Source organism: Anguilla anguilla, chromosome 7 (assembly GCF_013347855.1).
Source record: "Anguilla anguilla isolate fAngAng1 chromosome 7, fAngAng1.pri, whole genome shotgun sequence".
In the NCBI taxonomy this organism is placed as follows: domain Eukaryota; kingdom Metazoa; phylum Chordata; class Actinopteri; order Anguilliformes; family Anguillidae; genus Anguilla; species Anguilla anguilla.
This window is the reverse complement of record NC_049207.1, coordinates 54,000,089-54,016,427: the sequence shown is the minus strand read 5'-3', so window position 1 is coordinate 54,016,427 and position 16,339 is coordinate 54,000,089. Positions and strand designations below refer to the sequence as shown.

Sequence of the window (16,339 nt, the reverse complement as noted above, 5' to 3'; positions counted from 1 at the left end):
GACAGGTATGTGCAGTATCTAGTATCCACAAAAGATGAAAAACCCTTGAGTATGACATTTTGAAATCAGTGCACTGACTAACGATTAAAGGAAGTTAGGGGAGATGAAAGCAATTCTGAAGTTGTCTCCGCGGTTTGTGGCTCTTTTGTGGGAAGACAAAGTGAAGTTTGGAAAAGGTGTTGACAGATTATTTTTGTAAGCAGTCAGATAAGATGCTGGGGGAGAGCTTGGCAGGGACCTCTGCACCAGCAGGGCATCTCGCCTTCGTCAGGGGCAGACTGGCTGATACCCCGGAGGGAGGGGGGGGAAGTGCATGTCTCATTAGCATAAACTAGACAGTCAGGGAGGGAGCAGACTGGGGCGCAACCAAAATAAATCTGTCAGCCATTAACCCTTTATGGGAATAGAATGTTTTTAACTGAACATTCTAAAGCTGATGTCATTCACTGGATGGTAATTGAAAGCAATGGAGTTCTAGAACGCTGACTTCAAAGTTTTTTTTTTTTTAATTCCAAAAAACCCACTCTTCACAGGGTTCAAACAATTGACTACATTCACCGGTCAATAAATCAGGTTATTTTTCTTTTGCATTAAAAGGGAAATTTTATAGAGCATAGTATGGAGTTTATTCACCACTGCATGTGCTCCTATTTGTCTCTGCTGGTTACGGATGACACGTCTGATCTGGGCTATAAAGGCGCACATTGTGCAGGGGATCAGTGGACCGTCTTGGTCGTGTGAATAATAGCATCGTTAACCGCAGCCCTGACCAGGTCCTTTTTTTTACACGTGAATATCCACATCAAGAGGCCCAGAAAGCCAGAGGAACGTGGTCAGTGTTCCACCGCAAAGCTACCAAGCGGCTGATTTGCACACTGTGCCAATATGGCTTTCAAAAGACGTAGAACACTGAAAAGTAATGTGTGGTTTACAGACCTCAGAAGTTTTTTTTGGATTTTGTAAATCTTCCTCCAGCCTATTTGTCTGGATTAAATCTGTAGTGATACGACTGATTGCAGTACACTGATGGGGAGAGGTGATGGTATCAGTGAAGGCTGACTGAGAACCCAGCTGGCAGTACCACTCAGGGTTCAAGACTAAAACCATCATAATGACTCCATGAGAGTCTCCCACTCTTTCAGGCTTCAGTGACTCAACCAGACCAGAAAGCCAGGCCCATTAGCAACAGTGGCCCACTTCTATTAAAATATCAGCAGGTTCCAAAAGTCATGATTTGGAATGGTGATCAGTATTGGGTTGGGGTTTCAGATATTAAAGACATGCTAATCAATTGCATCATTAAGGATCAACCAAGGGGGAGAAATCTTTTGAATAATTTAAATCATATCACGATATAATTATACTATTTCTGCAAATCGTTTCTTTTTTCCTGTTTCCTCCTGATGGAATAATAAAGATTCAGCTTCAAAGGCTGTGCTGAATGGGGAATGGCATTTACATCAGGTGTTCTACCGTTCACTCTAAAAAATGATTTCAAGGTCTACCAGTCAAGCCCAGCACGTGTGAACAGAATTTAAAGCACAGTCATTTGTATCTAGCTTGCCCTGGGATGTGGCCAATATCAGATTTTTAACAGTGTGCGTGTGAAATAATAAAGCATTGTACTTGTTCTTAATCAAAGATGGTGTAGTGGAATAAGATGATGCATTAGCAGTACCAACTGCTCGTAAGCACCGAGCATTGATCTCTTCTGCAGAGCAGAGGCTGTTTTGATTTGCAGGGCATTCTATGGTTGGTTGGGAGATGCTCAGATTAACTACTGAAAAGTCATCAATCTTGAGCAGGACTCCTAAGATCGCTACATTTAATTGGTTGCATGTTGATATGACCATGAAGAGTACAGCTGACATCATCCATTGAACCACATTTGATCAATCATAGTGTCTCTAGGTGTTTTGGCATCATTTTATCCTCCAACAATTTCCTTATTGTATCTCATCTGAAATACATGAGGGATATGATACTTCTTTGTCAAAAACATACCAGTGATACTTTACCCGTCAGAACACACAGACCCAGAGCTCTTGGCACATTTCAAACCTTCCCCCAGGACTGACCCCCCACTGGCCCCTACGGCATTCACAAAGCTGTAAAAGCAGCTTATACCAGGAGGGTCAAGGTGCAGACGTAATCTCAATCTTGATTAAGCTGTCACCGGTGATTTAATGATATGCCACTGGATACCGGCCCACAATGCACTGGTAACCACCGTGAGAATATTTATCGCCACTCTGGACGCCACACGTAACCTCGCGCAATCAGCATTCATGAGGTGCAAACCGAGATGCAATCCGTTAGCCCTGACAATTATCCCTTTGGGTAATAGGGCAAGCCAGGCTCCGCCATGACTCAAGCGCTAACCGCTACATGTGTAATGTGCACGCTGGTTGTCAGTGAACGAGGCTGCGCTGCTTTAAGTTTGCATTGTGGCCAGACTGCTGTCTGCTCTTCAGAGTAGAGTGCAATTTGCTGTTCATTACAAATGTCCCCAGAAAAAGACTGGGTGCCCCCACCCCCCAAGCCCACCCAAGCCCACCCCATCTTCCAGCAGCACAAACTGGAGGCTGACTGGGCCCCCAGTGAATTACTGCTCTTCCTTGGCTTTAATAAAGCAGGCGTCGTACTGTTAGCCCCTCCAGACAGATGATATGATCGACCTCAATTACAGGACAACATGGAGATTCATAGATTTCATCTAAAGCTCCACCACTAAGGGAGGATACTGACTGCTCTCTTGCCAAGGAAGTGCATAGTTTCCTTTTAAGGAAACCATGGGAACCAGTGCATTGTTTCCATTTAAAGATGCTGGTCGACTGTTCCCAAAATAAAATGCTTTATTAACCAATTATTGTTTCATACGTTCATATTTTGAACTATAGAATTCATATAAGTATTATCATCATCATAATCATTTTTTATCATCTTCACCACCATAATTACCATACTTACCATAAACATTTTACTCTCCATTTGTTCATTAGTTTTGTGCTATATAACCTCATAATGAGACTGTTCAATGCTGCCCTTCTTCACAGCTGAGTCTCTGACAACAACTCATCAGCATGATAATCCACTAAAAAAGGGAAAAAAATAATCTGGAACATTCTGCCATCTGCTGAAGATGAATGTTTTATTTGTAGCGTATAAAGGCTTTATGGGCGAGTGGTGTTCCAGGGAGCCACATTCTTGCCTGAGGGGAGAGCTAAGCGGCTAATGGTGAGCTCTGCGCTTCTCTGGGAACAGCCACCATTACAGGCAGCGGCTCACGTTTCCTCACACGGCGTAATATATATATATATATAGAGAGAGAGAGAAAGGGGGGGGGGGGGGAAGCGCCACAGATTCCATTTTAGCCGTGGTTCTTTCCTGCTGTATCTTTGCAAAGCGTCGCTGAGATAAAACATCTGCTGTGCCGTGTCACTTCGCAGCGCATCTACACTACCGTCAGGCTATTGACAAGTGCGCTATTGACGTGAGTTTGCTTCAAACTGTGGTCACCCAAGTGGGGAGTCTGAAGACCAGCGGCCACAAAATGAATTACTCTCATTCCCTCGGCGCACTCGCGGTTTTTACGCATACGCTCCGAGCTGTCGGCTCATTCGAATTTCATCTGACGAGAACATTAGTCAGAAAAAAAAATTATGTGCAAGAACGCTATTAGTTGTATGTGCATTTACAGTCCATGCTAATGCCCAAATTCACACTTCAAGATAAGATTCTACATTCCCAAGGCTAGCTGTGACACTGGACACTGTACCAACTGTGCCAACACAAGTCAAAGACCAGTTTGTATCCACTGAACCACGACACCAAACAAATGAAGGATCTACTATATAATGCCTTTTTATTTTTTAAATGGGGGTATTAAAAAATACCAGTGAATATCTTTGGGGTTTAAATTCGTTTCCCCTGTCGATTGAAATTAAATACTTTCTACTTAAAGCAACACTGTTTTTTTTTTTCTGCTGAAGAGATAATACAACAATTATTTGATTAGCAGCATTTCACAATTAGAAGCAGGTAATAAAGACACTCCTTTGTAACCGGTTTTCATGCTATGGTAACCATCTTGGTTCTGTTCCCTGCCTTAGCAGCACGTAATGATCTCATTTAGGGTGGGAGAGATCACAGATATGTAGAAGATGACAGTTACTCTGCAGGAATAGAGACTGGGTGTGTGGGAGGAGGGAGAAGGATTCTGGTGTTGCTAAAATGGAAGCGAATTGTGTGTGTGTGTTTGTCTACGTGTGTGTTTGTGTGTGCGCGCGTGCATGTGTGTGCGTGGGTGTGTGCGTGCATGTGTGTGGTATGTGTGTGTGCATATGTGAGCTTGAGAGAGACAGAGAGAAGGAGAGAGAGAGAGAGAAAGAGAGAGAAGATGATGGTCTAAAATACAAATAAAACTGACAGTTTTTGAAATTGTGGTCCGGTACATAAATATTAGCGTAAATATTTCCCCAGCATTGCTCCACAGTCTCAACTGTTAAATGCTTTTCTGGAAACCAAGCAACACTTACAAGCGCACGTATGAGCAAATACGCCCCCCCTTCACAAATCAACCAGCAATCAGGTTCAATGGGGTTTCTGATTTGAAAGTAATAGCCCCTTTGTTACGATAAGCACAGGGAAGAAAAGTGGAGCGTTCGCATTACTTCAGCATCCCCTGACCTGTCAAGGCAAGTGTGAGAGAGCATGAACTAAACGAGGGAAAGACGAGGGAAAACAAAGACGGCTCTCTCATCCACGCTGGACTCTGCAGCCGAGGCAGCCTTGCAGCTTAGACTCTCACTGTGTGAGAATACGCGAGGATGCTGCTTCACGAACGCTGCTAATTGCTAATTAAAACATTATGCGCCGTTAGTCGTCTATTTCCCACGCCGCTTGTACAAAAAAGATCTCTGCAGCTCTCAGAGTCAAGTCTGACCACTGGCTCACACAAAGAAACATGTTTGCATTAGCAAATAAAAAATTAATAAAATAATAAAAGGAACTAGCAATACCTTTTTGTGTCTGCCCCTCGTCCAAGTCTTCCTCCATTCTTGCTTGGTTTAATTCAAGCCTCCAGTAAAATGATTAAAAGCGTTTTTATTGTCTCCTCGGGGACAGCAGCAGTGGTTTAGGAAAGACCTCCGAGCTCCGCTCGCAGACTCACTTACTCCCGACTCAGCCTCGAGACCGCCTGTCAAATCTTATTTCATTCAAATGAGTCGCTCCGTGAAGATCATCAATGCTTCTTCTCAATACTGTCCATTGTAAGCCGCGGCCGCGCGACGCTCTGAAATAAATTCCCCCACTCCACTGAACTCCGCTGTCCGCGGTGAGACGAGAGCAGCCACTCAAACGCGCGCGGGCAATGCAGGTGTTTGGAAATACAGACAGAGGCTTGTGGTGGAACAGACGCCGCGCGCTGAAAACAGCCCCTCACACTGAGAACAGATGGGTGGGTGGGTGCGACTCACGTTCCCCCTCTTTCCCTCAAAATGGAAAATCCCATAAGCCCCTGGCTGTGCTCTGCTGCATTAACTGACTCTCACCAACTGGGGGGAAATGGGGGTGAAATGCATATATGCATATATGTATTTACATATTTCTAAAATGGAGTTTACACATGCATGTTAAGACACACATCTATAATCCAAGGATCCACAAATATAGAAGAGTAACTGTGGTCTCCTCATGATGAGCTCATTCTTTTAATATGAAATACAATTTTAAGGCAGTTACTAATGGCTTATAGCACATTTGGCAGGTGAAGTCTGCTCACTGAAGACAAATGTATTGCCTGTTCTGTGTTTACAGCATTACAGCCACACCCGCTCACCACTATCCCCAGGGGATTTTCTGTTAAAAAAAATAAAATAAAAATTGTGCAAACTCTTGGGCAGAAATGAAGCATCAGACACATTTTAATTACATTTTTCATCTCAGTCATACGCTATGCACACCAACCGACGGCAAAATTGACAGGAGTGGTGATAATAAAGGGCATAAATTGAATAAAAAACGTGACGCGGTGATTAGCGAAGGCTTGGTAATCAGAAGCAGGGAGAGGAAAAAGGTCCCTCACACCACGCCTGTGTGTGGGAACGTCATACAGAGGCAGAGTGTTTTTTGAGAGGGAAAACATCACAGGGAGGAGCAGTCACAGGGACCCAGCGGCACACAAAGCCTGGCAACAGCAGAGGTCCACAGACACGGCCGTTTGGATACCTCTCCAGAATCGCAGCTTGCCGTTAATGCAGAAGTGAAATTACTGCAGAGGAGATCAAAGGCACTTTCATGATAAAAGGAAAACAAAACCGCACGCAGACACACACACACACACACACACACACACAGGGCGAGAGGAAGAGAGAGATAGCATGTGTTGAGTGGGACGTTGCCATAAGCCAGCTGCATTACAAACCCACCTGTAAAGATCCGCTTTCCTTTTAAAAGAAAAAAAGTTACAATTTTGCCACATTCACGTTTCACATCACTCTATAAGCCACTGAAACCCAGCCATTGTCACTGAAATAGATATTTTTTGGGTGTGGCATGTGAGCATCACCCAAATGTGGGCATCTCTCATCTGATCCATCTGATGCATGAGACTTACTGTTCACACAGACCCTCTGTAATGCAGCTACAGGTCAGGCGCTCCCCAGATATTACACTTCTGAAATATGCATCTCGATTATGCACTCGTAGATGTGTGATCCTCTTGTGATCACAAGTCCAAAAATATTGAATTAGAATTTTTTTGAGGAATTTGAAAACAAAAAAAATTATGCAGAAAGAATAATTATTTATTTCCAATTTAAGCTAAAATGCCCTCTGAGGGATGCACAAGCTTTTACTAATACTTTACTAATAAATGCATTAATCCTGCTGAGCCCACAGCACATGTAAGGTGTTCACAAAGACAGACGCTGGATCAGCTTTCCTCTTGATGGCGCATTACTACAAAAACATCTCACTCCCACCCAGCAAGCACACAATTCCCCTGACAGTTTAAAATGGGATTAACAACGAATTGTCTGTGCGGCAGGTGCTTCTGCATTTAATTTACCAAAATCCAAAGCGCCAAACACAATTTCACACTTAAGCCCTGTTCCTCAAATCATGGGGCTCAAGGTTTCCACCCTTCCCTTTTACCTGGGAGACAGGTGTGAAAATGGTCTGGCCAATCAGGAGCACGAACTGTTCAGTAAATTACCTGGGAGGAAAGAAAACCAGGGCCGGATTTTAATTCAAGAGCCAGATTTGGGTATCCCGGGACTAAACGTTTTATAGTTCTTATACATCGGGGACTACAACATATTTTATTAATGATATGGTCCCATAGAGCTTTTACAGGTATGACTATGTAATAGCAGTGTGTACATGATTTACAGCTCTGTTTCTAAGGAGAGTGATGCTGTCCTCCCATCTGGCCAAAAACTGTGACACCCGTCCCACCTGCCTGTGTACACACGTCTGTTCATAACGTCCCAGATCTTGATCTCTCAGAGATGAAAGCACAACTCTTATTTTCTCCAAGAACTGACACGAACTGAACACCACTGCTTTGGTACAGCAGTGACCTTTCATTGTATTGTGATCTACTTGGCAGGCATTGTTGGGCTGAATGGTCTGTTTTTGTCATTATGTTATGTTACTGTATATAGCTTTCAGGAAATAAACAAACAAAGAAAAAAAAAAACATGGCTACTGCAAACGGGACTCGAATTTGAAAAGATCAAATGCTGTACTACAATCAACTGGGGAACAACTAATAACGGAAACAAAAAACTGACATTTAGTTGGTACTGAGCCTGGCTTTTCACAGCTAGCTAGCGCCCATTAGCGATTTATAATTTTTTCTGTGTAGTTGTTAATGTTAAAAAGGTTTTAAATTTGTTCCCATCCATAGTTATAACTGGGGATGTTATGATAAATCAGACTTTTTTTCCAGTCCTGATATCATAATTAGGTCATGTGACATGTACAGTTATGTAGGAAACGGCTTCAGAGGCCAGGCTCTGCACTGTACTGTGTGTGACGCAGAACCCCCCCATCCCCCCCACCCCTCAGCCCCCCGGCCTAGCTAACACTGCTCAGGCACGCCCTGCCATTGCTGATGATGATGATGATGTCGATGGTGAGTTCGGCTGGGGAATCCTTAGCTTCCTGCTGGATCGCCTGTGGCTGGTTACGTGTCTTCAGTGAGAGTCCAGCTGTCCGCCCTCCTCTCTACGCGGATGGGTATGGGGGAATGTACACCGTTTCGCCAGATTTTGGTGTCTACCATGTGCAGGAGTGTTTGAAAAACTGGCAGTGCCTGAAAATGAAATCGGCAATAAATACTGGATGTATCCACGGAGACGGAAACGGTGTCAATATGACGCCTGGCTGGATTTTGCTGGAGATGCTGCGGTCTTTGACCGGAAGCAGCCAAATAATTAAAGCAAAAGCAAGCTTGCTACTGGCTACTGGTTGCTTCGTTACAGTCGCGCTGGCTACCATGGCAACTAACACCTTTGCCAACGAAATATAAGGAAATGAAATGAGCTATAATGTGATCCCAGGCATGCGTCCCTCTTGCTGTATATTCTGACAGATTGCACTGATGATATTGGCTGTTATGGATGATCCAGGATTATCGTAAGCGGTAAAAACAGCACACACGACTATTCATGTGAAGTTCATTCAGGGCTAAATGGCACAGACTGAGAAGGCTGCAGAATTCCATGCTTCATCACCTACTTCATTTCATCAAATCCCAGAATCAGATTCTTAATATACAAGTCCTTCTTCAAGATCTCTCCACCATTGAGTGAATATCTTCTCGTGGTTATATTGTCTGCACACATCAGTCTGTAGACGTAGTACCTCCATCATAATTAACGTGGTTGTATTCCAGTCTTGAATAATCTCAGAACTGCTTGTTGTGCAGCAAGCGGAATACATTTTTTTTTGGGAATAATCCTGTCTGATGGATCCTGCTCTTTTTTTCCACAATGAATACATGGACACTAGCCAGGACTACAGCTGAGTAAATGAGCACTTTAAAATTCAGAGGATTATTCATGGGCTACAGAGTCACACCCCCCAAAAGGTTCAGTCCCAGCCAAGTCAGTCTGCTACAGTTCAATGGCAGGGGGGTGAGGTTGGGGGTGGGGGTGGGGGTGGGGGGGGGGTGGTGGATTCGGGAGCAATTCAGGACTCAGTCGAATCTTTAATTGGCTTCATGTAATATTTAAGGAAACAGAACAAAGGCACAGACACACAGGGCTGTCTGAACCTGGGATTAGGCTGTGGGGTGACGACCAGACATTTGATGTAATTCCCCTTCACGCCTCGTCTCTGGCAGAGATCAATAAGAAAGATCAGGGATCGGGAATAAAATCACAATTAAAATGTGAGACGCAAGATAGAGAGTCGCCTGCAAATGCAAGACTGAATGGCCCTTTATCTGGCCTCGTGTTTCCTGGGAGCGGGGCACCCGTTTAAAACTCTGATCTGAAAAATCTGAGCCTGGTGGGCAGCTGGGTAGCTTGCTCGGTAAAAGCGCTACTATATATATATAACCTAAGAGATAAATGTGTTCAGTGTTCATTGCTCGGGGGATTCCTGTTAGCCATCCGGATGTTCGTGGCTAGCGCTCTCTCTGCGCACTCGTATGATTGGGTCTCCTCCGCCCCCACTCTACATGTGCGCTGCTTGTGGCTGCGGTCTGAAAAGAAGCATCTGGATCACACGGCGTTTTTCTAAAAGTAAATCTGAGCCAGGCCCACGATGAGGCCCACACTCATACAAGCCCCAATGGGCTCTACAGTACGAGCAACACCGGTCCTCCTACTCTCTATTTTCAAGCACAAGAATAAGAATTGTTTTATACATTTCATTCCCAATAAATAAATCGACACATACACAAAAAAACATTTAAAAACAAAAAAAAACATGTTTCAATGACATTTAAAAGCTCCAGAGAGGTCGGAGGCCTCCTTGCTCAACAGAACACGTCAGATTTCCTGTCGCCTGTTTCCACAACTTCCCCCGCAGGGTCATTTCCATCCAAACCCAGATAAAACTGGAGTGCAGTGGTGGGGTTTATCTCCAGCAGGAAGTGCACGTGCATGCGGCTCGCTGCTGTATGGCATCCCCGCAAGGCCAAGTGCAAAGTAGCGTTTATCTGCGAAGGACTGCAGCTGCAATCTCAAAAACTCAGAGAAGTCAGAGAACATCTCATGCAGGTGAAATCAGAGCGATGTTTACACGTAAAATGATTATTATGGTTTTCTCCCCTCTCTCTTCCTTGCGTTTGTCTTTTATAAATTTCTGAAATGTAATCATGGGATCGGGTGTTAAGTTATGCCATAAAGTAAACTATGAGGACAAACAATTTTTCAAAATTTTCAGGCCATAGAACAACTGACAAAAAGGATGCGGGTACAATGATAAATAGTGAAATTTCATGAAGCAAAACTGTTTGCAATATCAGGTTCTCTAATACGAGGGGAACAGTGAATTGAAAACCACCATCCATACATACACTTAGGCAACATGATACACTTTGGGCATAGCTAACGATAGCCACAGGACACATGTACAGACCATTCAAGGAGTCGCATCATACTCTGTGCTACTTATTTCCTGGATTTGTATTGCCTTCGGGTAACAACTTGAGCTGAATTCCTCCGTATATTTCACACGAGCGGTGACCCATTGTCTGCCTGTTGCTCTGGAGCCCGTGCTTCATCTCTCTTTTGCCACAGATATAGTAAAAATGATTTTTATTGCCTGCAGCTCCAGTGAGTTGACAGCTTGTCAGCCCAGAATCTCGAGGCAGTTGATTAAACAGAAAAATATTACTCCCAACATTGCAGAGCTGATGGCGGCTGCTGGTTTCCTGCTGAGATGTTGAGATTGCTGCTGCCGCCGACGTCGACGATACGATGAATTTTCACATTCGCATCTGAGTCCTTTAAGCCAATTAAAGTCGCTAAATTTCCAAATGTTCCCCTGCAGTCTCCCGCGCATTATTAGAGGCGTACGGAGGTAGAATAAAAAACCCTGAGAGATCACGTGCCCACATAGCCATTCATTTCTGCATGACAGCGAGATGCCGAGATCTAGCAGAGTGAAATCATGCTGGTCTCTGAAGATGTAGGGAGAGATTCAGCGCTGTGTAAATCTGCTACACACAATCAAATGCACATAAGGGAAGCGGTTTTGCTGGAAACATGACTGAAAAGGTCAAGACTGAACCTTTCTTCATTACTTACAATCGTACACCTCTGTACAACATGTACTATACAGAAACTGATTTTCCTTTCCTACATGCTTGCTTTCTCAACAAAGACATCATTCTTTGAAGTTGTTTATGCAATGTACCTGTTGTACCATTCACCAGTAACCTCTGCTCTTGTGGGGGTGGAAAGCTAAGACTTTATTTTTGCAGAACTGGTTCATTGCAAAAATAATCCATTGAGTATATACTATATTCAAGGACAGAAATAAAGTGTTTCATTTTTGGCGGTTGTGCTTCAATGCCTCGCAGTAAGAAGCGATATTATACGCACTTAAACACATTCATACTATGAATCTCAATCACATGCTTACACGAATATCAACAGTAAAAAATTCATCACTTGCTCTATACAATGATGATTTAATGTGCAACAATTAAAAAAAATCTGTAAGTGAATTACTTTCGTAATATCATTACAACTGCCAACAGTAGGTTTTTAACAGAGATAGTTTTTCTGCCAAATAGGTCAGTGTAGTACATCACTGACTGACATGTTACACATGGTCATCTAATTTAAAAACGCAAACAGGGGCCCGTGGATGCCACAGAGTTGTCGAACTAAGCACAATGCAAAAAAAAATAAAAAATGTATATATATATATATATATATATATATATATATATATATATATATATATAATTATTATTTATTTCATTTTTTGTGTTCCACATGTTGTATGGCTGCCATGCGCTGCATTAATAAATTAAAGCCTGAGTTCTGATTAGGAGGCGAGCAAATGACTGAGCAGCCAAGTCAAAGTTTGCACAAAGGAGGCAGGCCTCACAGTAGACTGTCTGTTGGAGACATGTGAGAGCTATGCTCCCTCTGAAGGGAAGCCAAACTCAAGGGCACCCACTCTTTCCTTCCACGCGGTGGAAACCGCTAAGAACAATGGAGGTTCTGGATTGAGGTCACAACCAAAGATACAGCTGGTGTCCCGAAAAGTCACAATCCCCGTCACTGTGAATGTGCTTTGGTGCGCTCGTATTTGAAGTGCAGTGACGTATGTGTTCCTGCACTTATAAGCGCTTCATTCAAGCCATTGATCTGCAAAGAGTCTGCACACCTTGTTTCCGGGGCCTACGTTCTCTGCCGATTGAAAGGAAATCACAAAAAAACAAACAAACAAAAAAAAAGAAACAGCAGACACTGTTTGATAACACTGATCGAAGGCATGCACGCTAAATGTTTATCGTGATTTAAAATCAACGGGCTACATGATCGCTCACACCATTGCCTGAAAGGGGCAGAATAAGCTTCAAGCGAGAAGGTCACTACAAGCGGTCCTGTGAAATGAAATTCAAGAAAACAATACGCTGAGCTGCAAAAATCCTACAATGTTTGCTGAAACTCATCTAAAAAAAACAGGCAGAGGCACACGGTATGAGCATAATGAGCCCATTTTTCGTTTGATTGACGCTCCGCGTAAAATAGGCTACAAAGAAAGCGAAAACGGAAACAGCGAGGGCAGAATGACGGACGACCTCAGCAGGCGCTGTTTCAGTCCAATCATAATGTCGCTTCCAACTACAGAGAATTGGTGTCCGGTATTATCGGAAAATTGAGAATAAAAAGGGTGAATGCAAGATCCTGAGGGGGAAAATACTTTCGCTTTGTATAACCTTTTATAATGCTACATTGCTGCTTCAACAGCAGTGTTACCGTATTTGTTTCGGGAATCAATTATTTGATCAACAGGTAGGCTACAGTATTAATTTGTTTATTACAAACAGAGACCCATCCTGATATCTCTGTGGCTCTTTTAACTAATCTATTGTCATTCATGTCACAAAACAGTTTCTAACTATGCTAAAGGTCGTATTTGCAAAGGAGATTAAAAACAAAACACATTTCCTGTCTTTGAATGTATTCCCTTCAGCCTGTCAATGTTCCAGTTTTCAAAAATGTTTCCATCCACAAGAGGTTCTGACACGGTTAAAAAGAAAAGAAAAAAAGAGTTCATCCTGTAAGCATACATAGACTTATATGGGTTTGTGAGACTATCAGAGACAAACAGTGACAAATCAGAGACTTCCAAATAATGGGCCTATAATTTGAGTTGATAGTTCAAACATAATCGGCCAATATTTAGTTGGCATGCACATGTTTTTACCCCCAGCATCCATCCAGTTAGCAGGGATCCAACATAGCCTGAGCAGGCAGGCGCACCCCAAATAATTGGAATTGTAAAAAGATCCAGTGCTTTTACAGCATACAGTGGTGTTAGTTCCCAGGTATCCTAACAGGGACACATAGAACTGAAGTATTGACATGATAATAATTAGGCCTACCTCAGTTATAATAATAATGTTATTATAACAGTTGTAGTAGACTAATAATCTTAAATAGACTAATAATCTAAGTTTGGATTAATATATACATATATTTTGCAAGAGTCATATTGGCTATGCCAGCCTAAGTGGAAAGAGCCAGTGCCCCACTGTGTCAACCGCGCTATCCTCTCCTAGCCCAATTAGACTACTTGTTGCGATACACTGTACTCTAGAGGCGTCGATACAACACAGTTCGAAATCGTGCAAATTGAGTGTAATTTTTTTGCTGCGTAGTCTATTTCAGTTTCATCCACTTCCTAGCTAGTTTGACAGACAGTGGTTCCTTCTGCTTTCAGTCTGATAGGGCTCATTAAATGCTTAGCTAATCCTTATCAATAGACTACGGTGTTTCGTCATGCAGTTGAATGATCTATTCGGTTTAATTGTTGTTTGTTTTTGAATGTTCCCACACATGAACTGGAATGATACATGATGTGTTTGATGTGATGATGTGTTTCCGTGCCACTTTAGAGTAGCCACGTATAACCTGGTGAAGTAGAATAAACGAAAACATGAAAAACTACATTGTTCCTAGCTAATACATTATACAACTTTTATTAGCCGCAGGCTACTCACCCATTAGCTGTCTTTTATGCTTCAAAGAATGTCACGTCTCCCTGGCAACAGTGTATTTAGTCCGTTTGAATACAGCGCTTAGATGGGTAGTAATATAAAATTCAATCTCGAATAAAGAGAAAGTCACTCAGCTCCGAAACGGGCGGGATTCATCCATTCATCTCTCCTACTGAACAATCGGACCTCTATGTGTGTGACTGAATAAATGCGAGAAACAAGTGATGTGTCAGTTTTGCAAAGTAGTCAAAGTAGCCTCGCTAGTAGGCTACGATTTGTTTACTTTTTTATTTCACTATTCAGATGATTATCTACAGATTTGGACTACGTGAATAATGGCTGATCTTTAAACCACACTTTATATACCATTGTACTTCGTACGCCGAGTTCATTTGGGTTTAATTAGACAAATTTATTATGTAGAAAAGTTTGCCGAAATAGGCTACCTGATTGCACCATCCACTAGCTAAACCATGCAGGTTTATTATTATCTTACTGTTTCATTGCTATTGATACAAATAAATATTTGATTAACAGCATTAGGCTAACCATACACATTGTTTACCCCACCGTCACGACTAGCTCTACTTCAGTGTTCAGAGATTTTGAAATGTAGTCTAACCGAATGAAATTTGGGCTATTCCTTTTGATTGTAGTTGGGTATAAGGCTACACGTAGTCACCCTCTTTTAACGTAACCATAAATTGTGCGCCATAAAACGATGCGCTATTATGCTACTGTCCATTGCGTTTCAATCAACTGAAATTCGCATTATATTTAGACCTAAATTTGGAATTTCCTTTTCATTGCATTTCTAATTGATTCTTACAGACAAGCGATGGTAATAATGTTCTAATTATGTGCAATTTCTTTGGCTTGCAAGTAGGCGTATGCAAGTATCTAATTTAATTCGGAACTCTATGCATTTTCACCTTAACTGCTTGGACCTCAAACGTTTGAAAAACGTTTTCATATCGATAGTAAGACCGCTGCTCCACCATGGATTCGTAGCCATGAATTTATCCATGAATACCATTGCATTCAAGGAGACGATACAGTCTTTCCTGCGGTCTTATGAAGAATATGGGTTACTGAATGTAATGTTAATACACATGTTAGCCTGTAGACAAAATGCACACAAGCATGCACACACTGTCTACACCTTGATCAAAACGTAGTTTGACCAATCAGCGTCATTTCATTGCGCATTCTGTTGAAGCCAAAAGTCATAATCATTACCATGCGAGGCACGTGACTTTATTTTATTAATTTAGTTTTTGTGTTCGATTTTAGCAGTATATATTCATAATTACTCACCAATTGAACTATTTTACTAGATTTACAATATTTGAAAATCATATTTTAACAATGGCGTAGTTCCAGTTCCCCCTCGGTTGTTCTGTAATTCTTGTCATTCCTAGTGACATATCTAGCTGTCTTTTTTCCATTGTGTAACGACTATGTGGCAGTAGTTGAACTAACTGTGCTAAATTCTAGACAATGATACATAGAAACTCGTATTCAGCAGCAGCATGAATATGTATTACGTACATATTTATCCTAACATTTGCGAGTTTAATGCCTGGGGATATTTTACATCTTTTCGTGCAATGATCGCAGTTCTGCCATTGCGGAACACGCCCTGAATCACAGCAGGTGAACGCACGTTCCACTGGCGCCACCTGTTGGCTGGAAATATTTTTGGTGTACTGGGTTATGATATTTCATTTATTCAATATGAGAAATCACACGAGATGACATTTTATGGTGGTCCTTTGAGGTTATCGTGTTATGTGACGGACACGTTCAAAATGGAGGAGCAGAGATCAATTAATTTTTTTTCACAGTTCAAACAGCTTCTTTATATTCCATGTTTATTAAATGATAACCAATATTTGTTTTTAAATATAGAATATCCATTTTGAACTTTTCAAGGCTGTGTAATAGCTATACAGGAGTCCTGAGGATTGATAAATGTATGATATTAACAGACATCTTAAACTATCCATCATTGACCAATCCAAGTGGATTTAAACTGACCAACCCACTGAAGTATCTAGGGTTTCAGTCCTCTTCCACAAATGACTACTCCTTAGGGAGGTATTTTACGCAGTACCAGGTGAGGTGGATTTGATT

At 42.1% G+C, this 16,339-nt stretch overlaps 1 protein-coding gene across 2 annotated transcripts in view; it reads right to left on the bottom strand.

The window, feature by feature from the left end:
* The window catches only part of gpm6aa (glycoprotein M6Aa), a 34,682-nt gene extending 20,314 nt beyond the window's left edge, over positions 1-14,368 (bottom strand). Inside the window, exon 1 of one of the 2 annotated variants that reach the window (XM_035425138.1) lies at positions 14,207-14,368. In XM_035425138.1, the coding sequence (XP_035281029.1) occupies positions 14,207-14,210 (4 nt within the window). In that variant the 5' untranslated portion in view covers positions 14,211-14,368. Of the gene's footprint in view, positions 1-5,021; positions 5,495-14,206 lie in introns of those variants that run through there. The other variant, XM_035425137.1, reaches the window with a different exon arrangement.
* Positions 14,369-16,339: the final 1,971 nt, after the last annotated feature.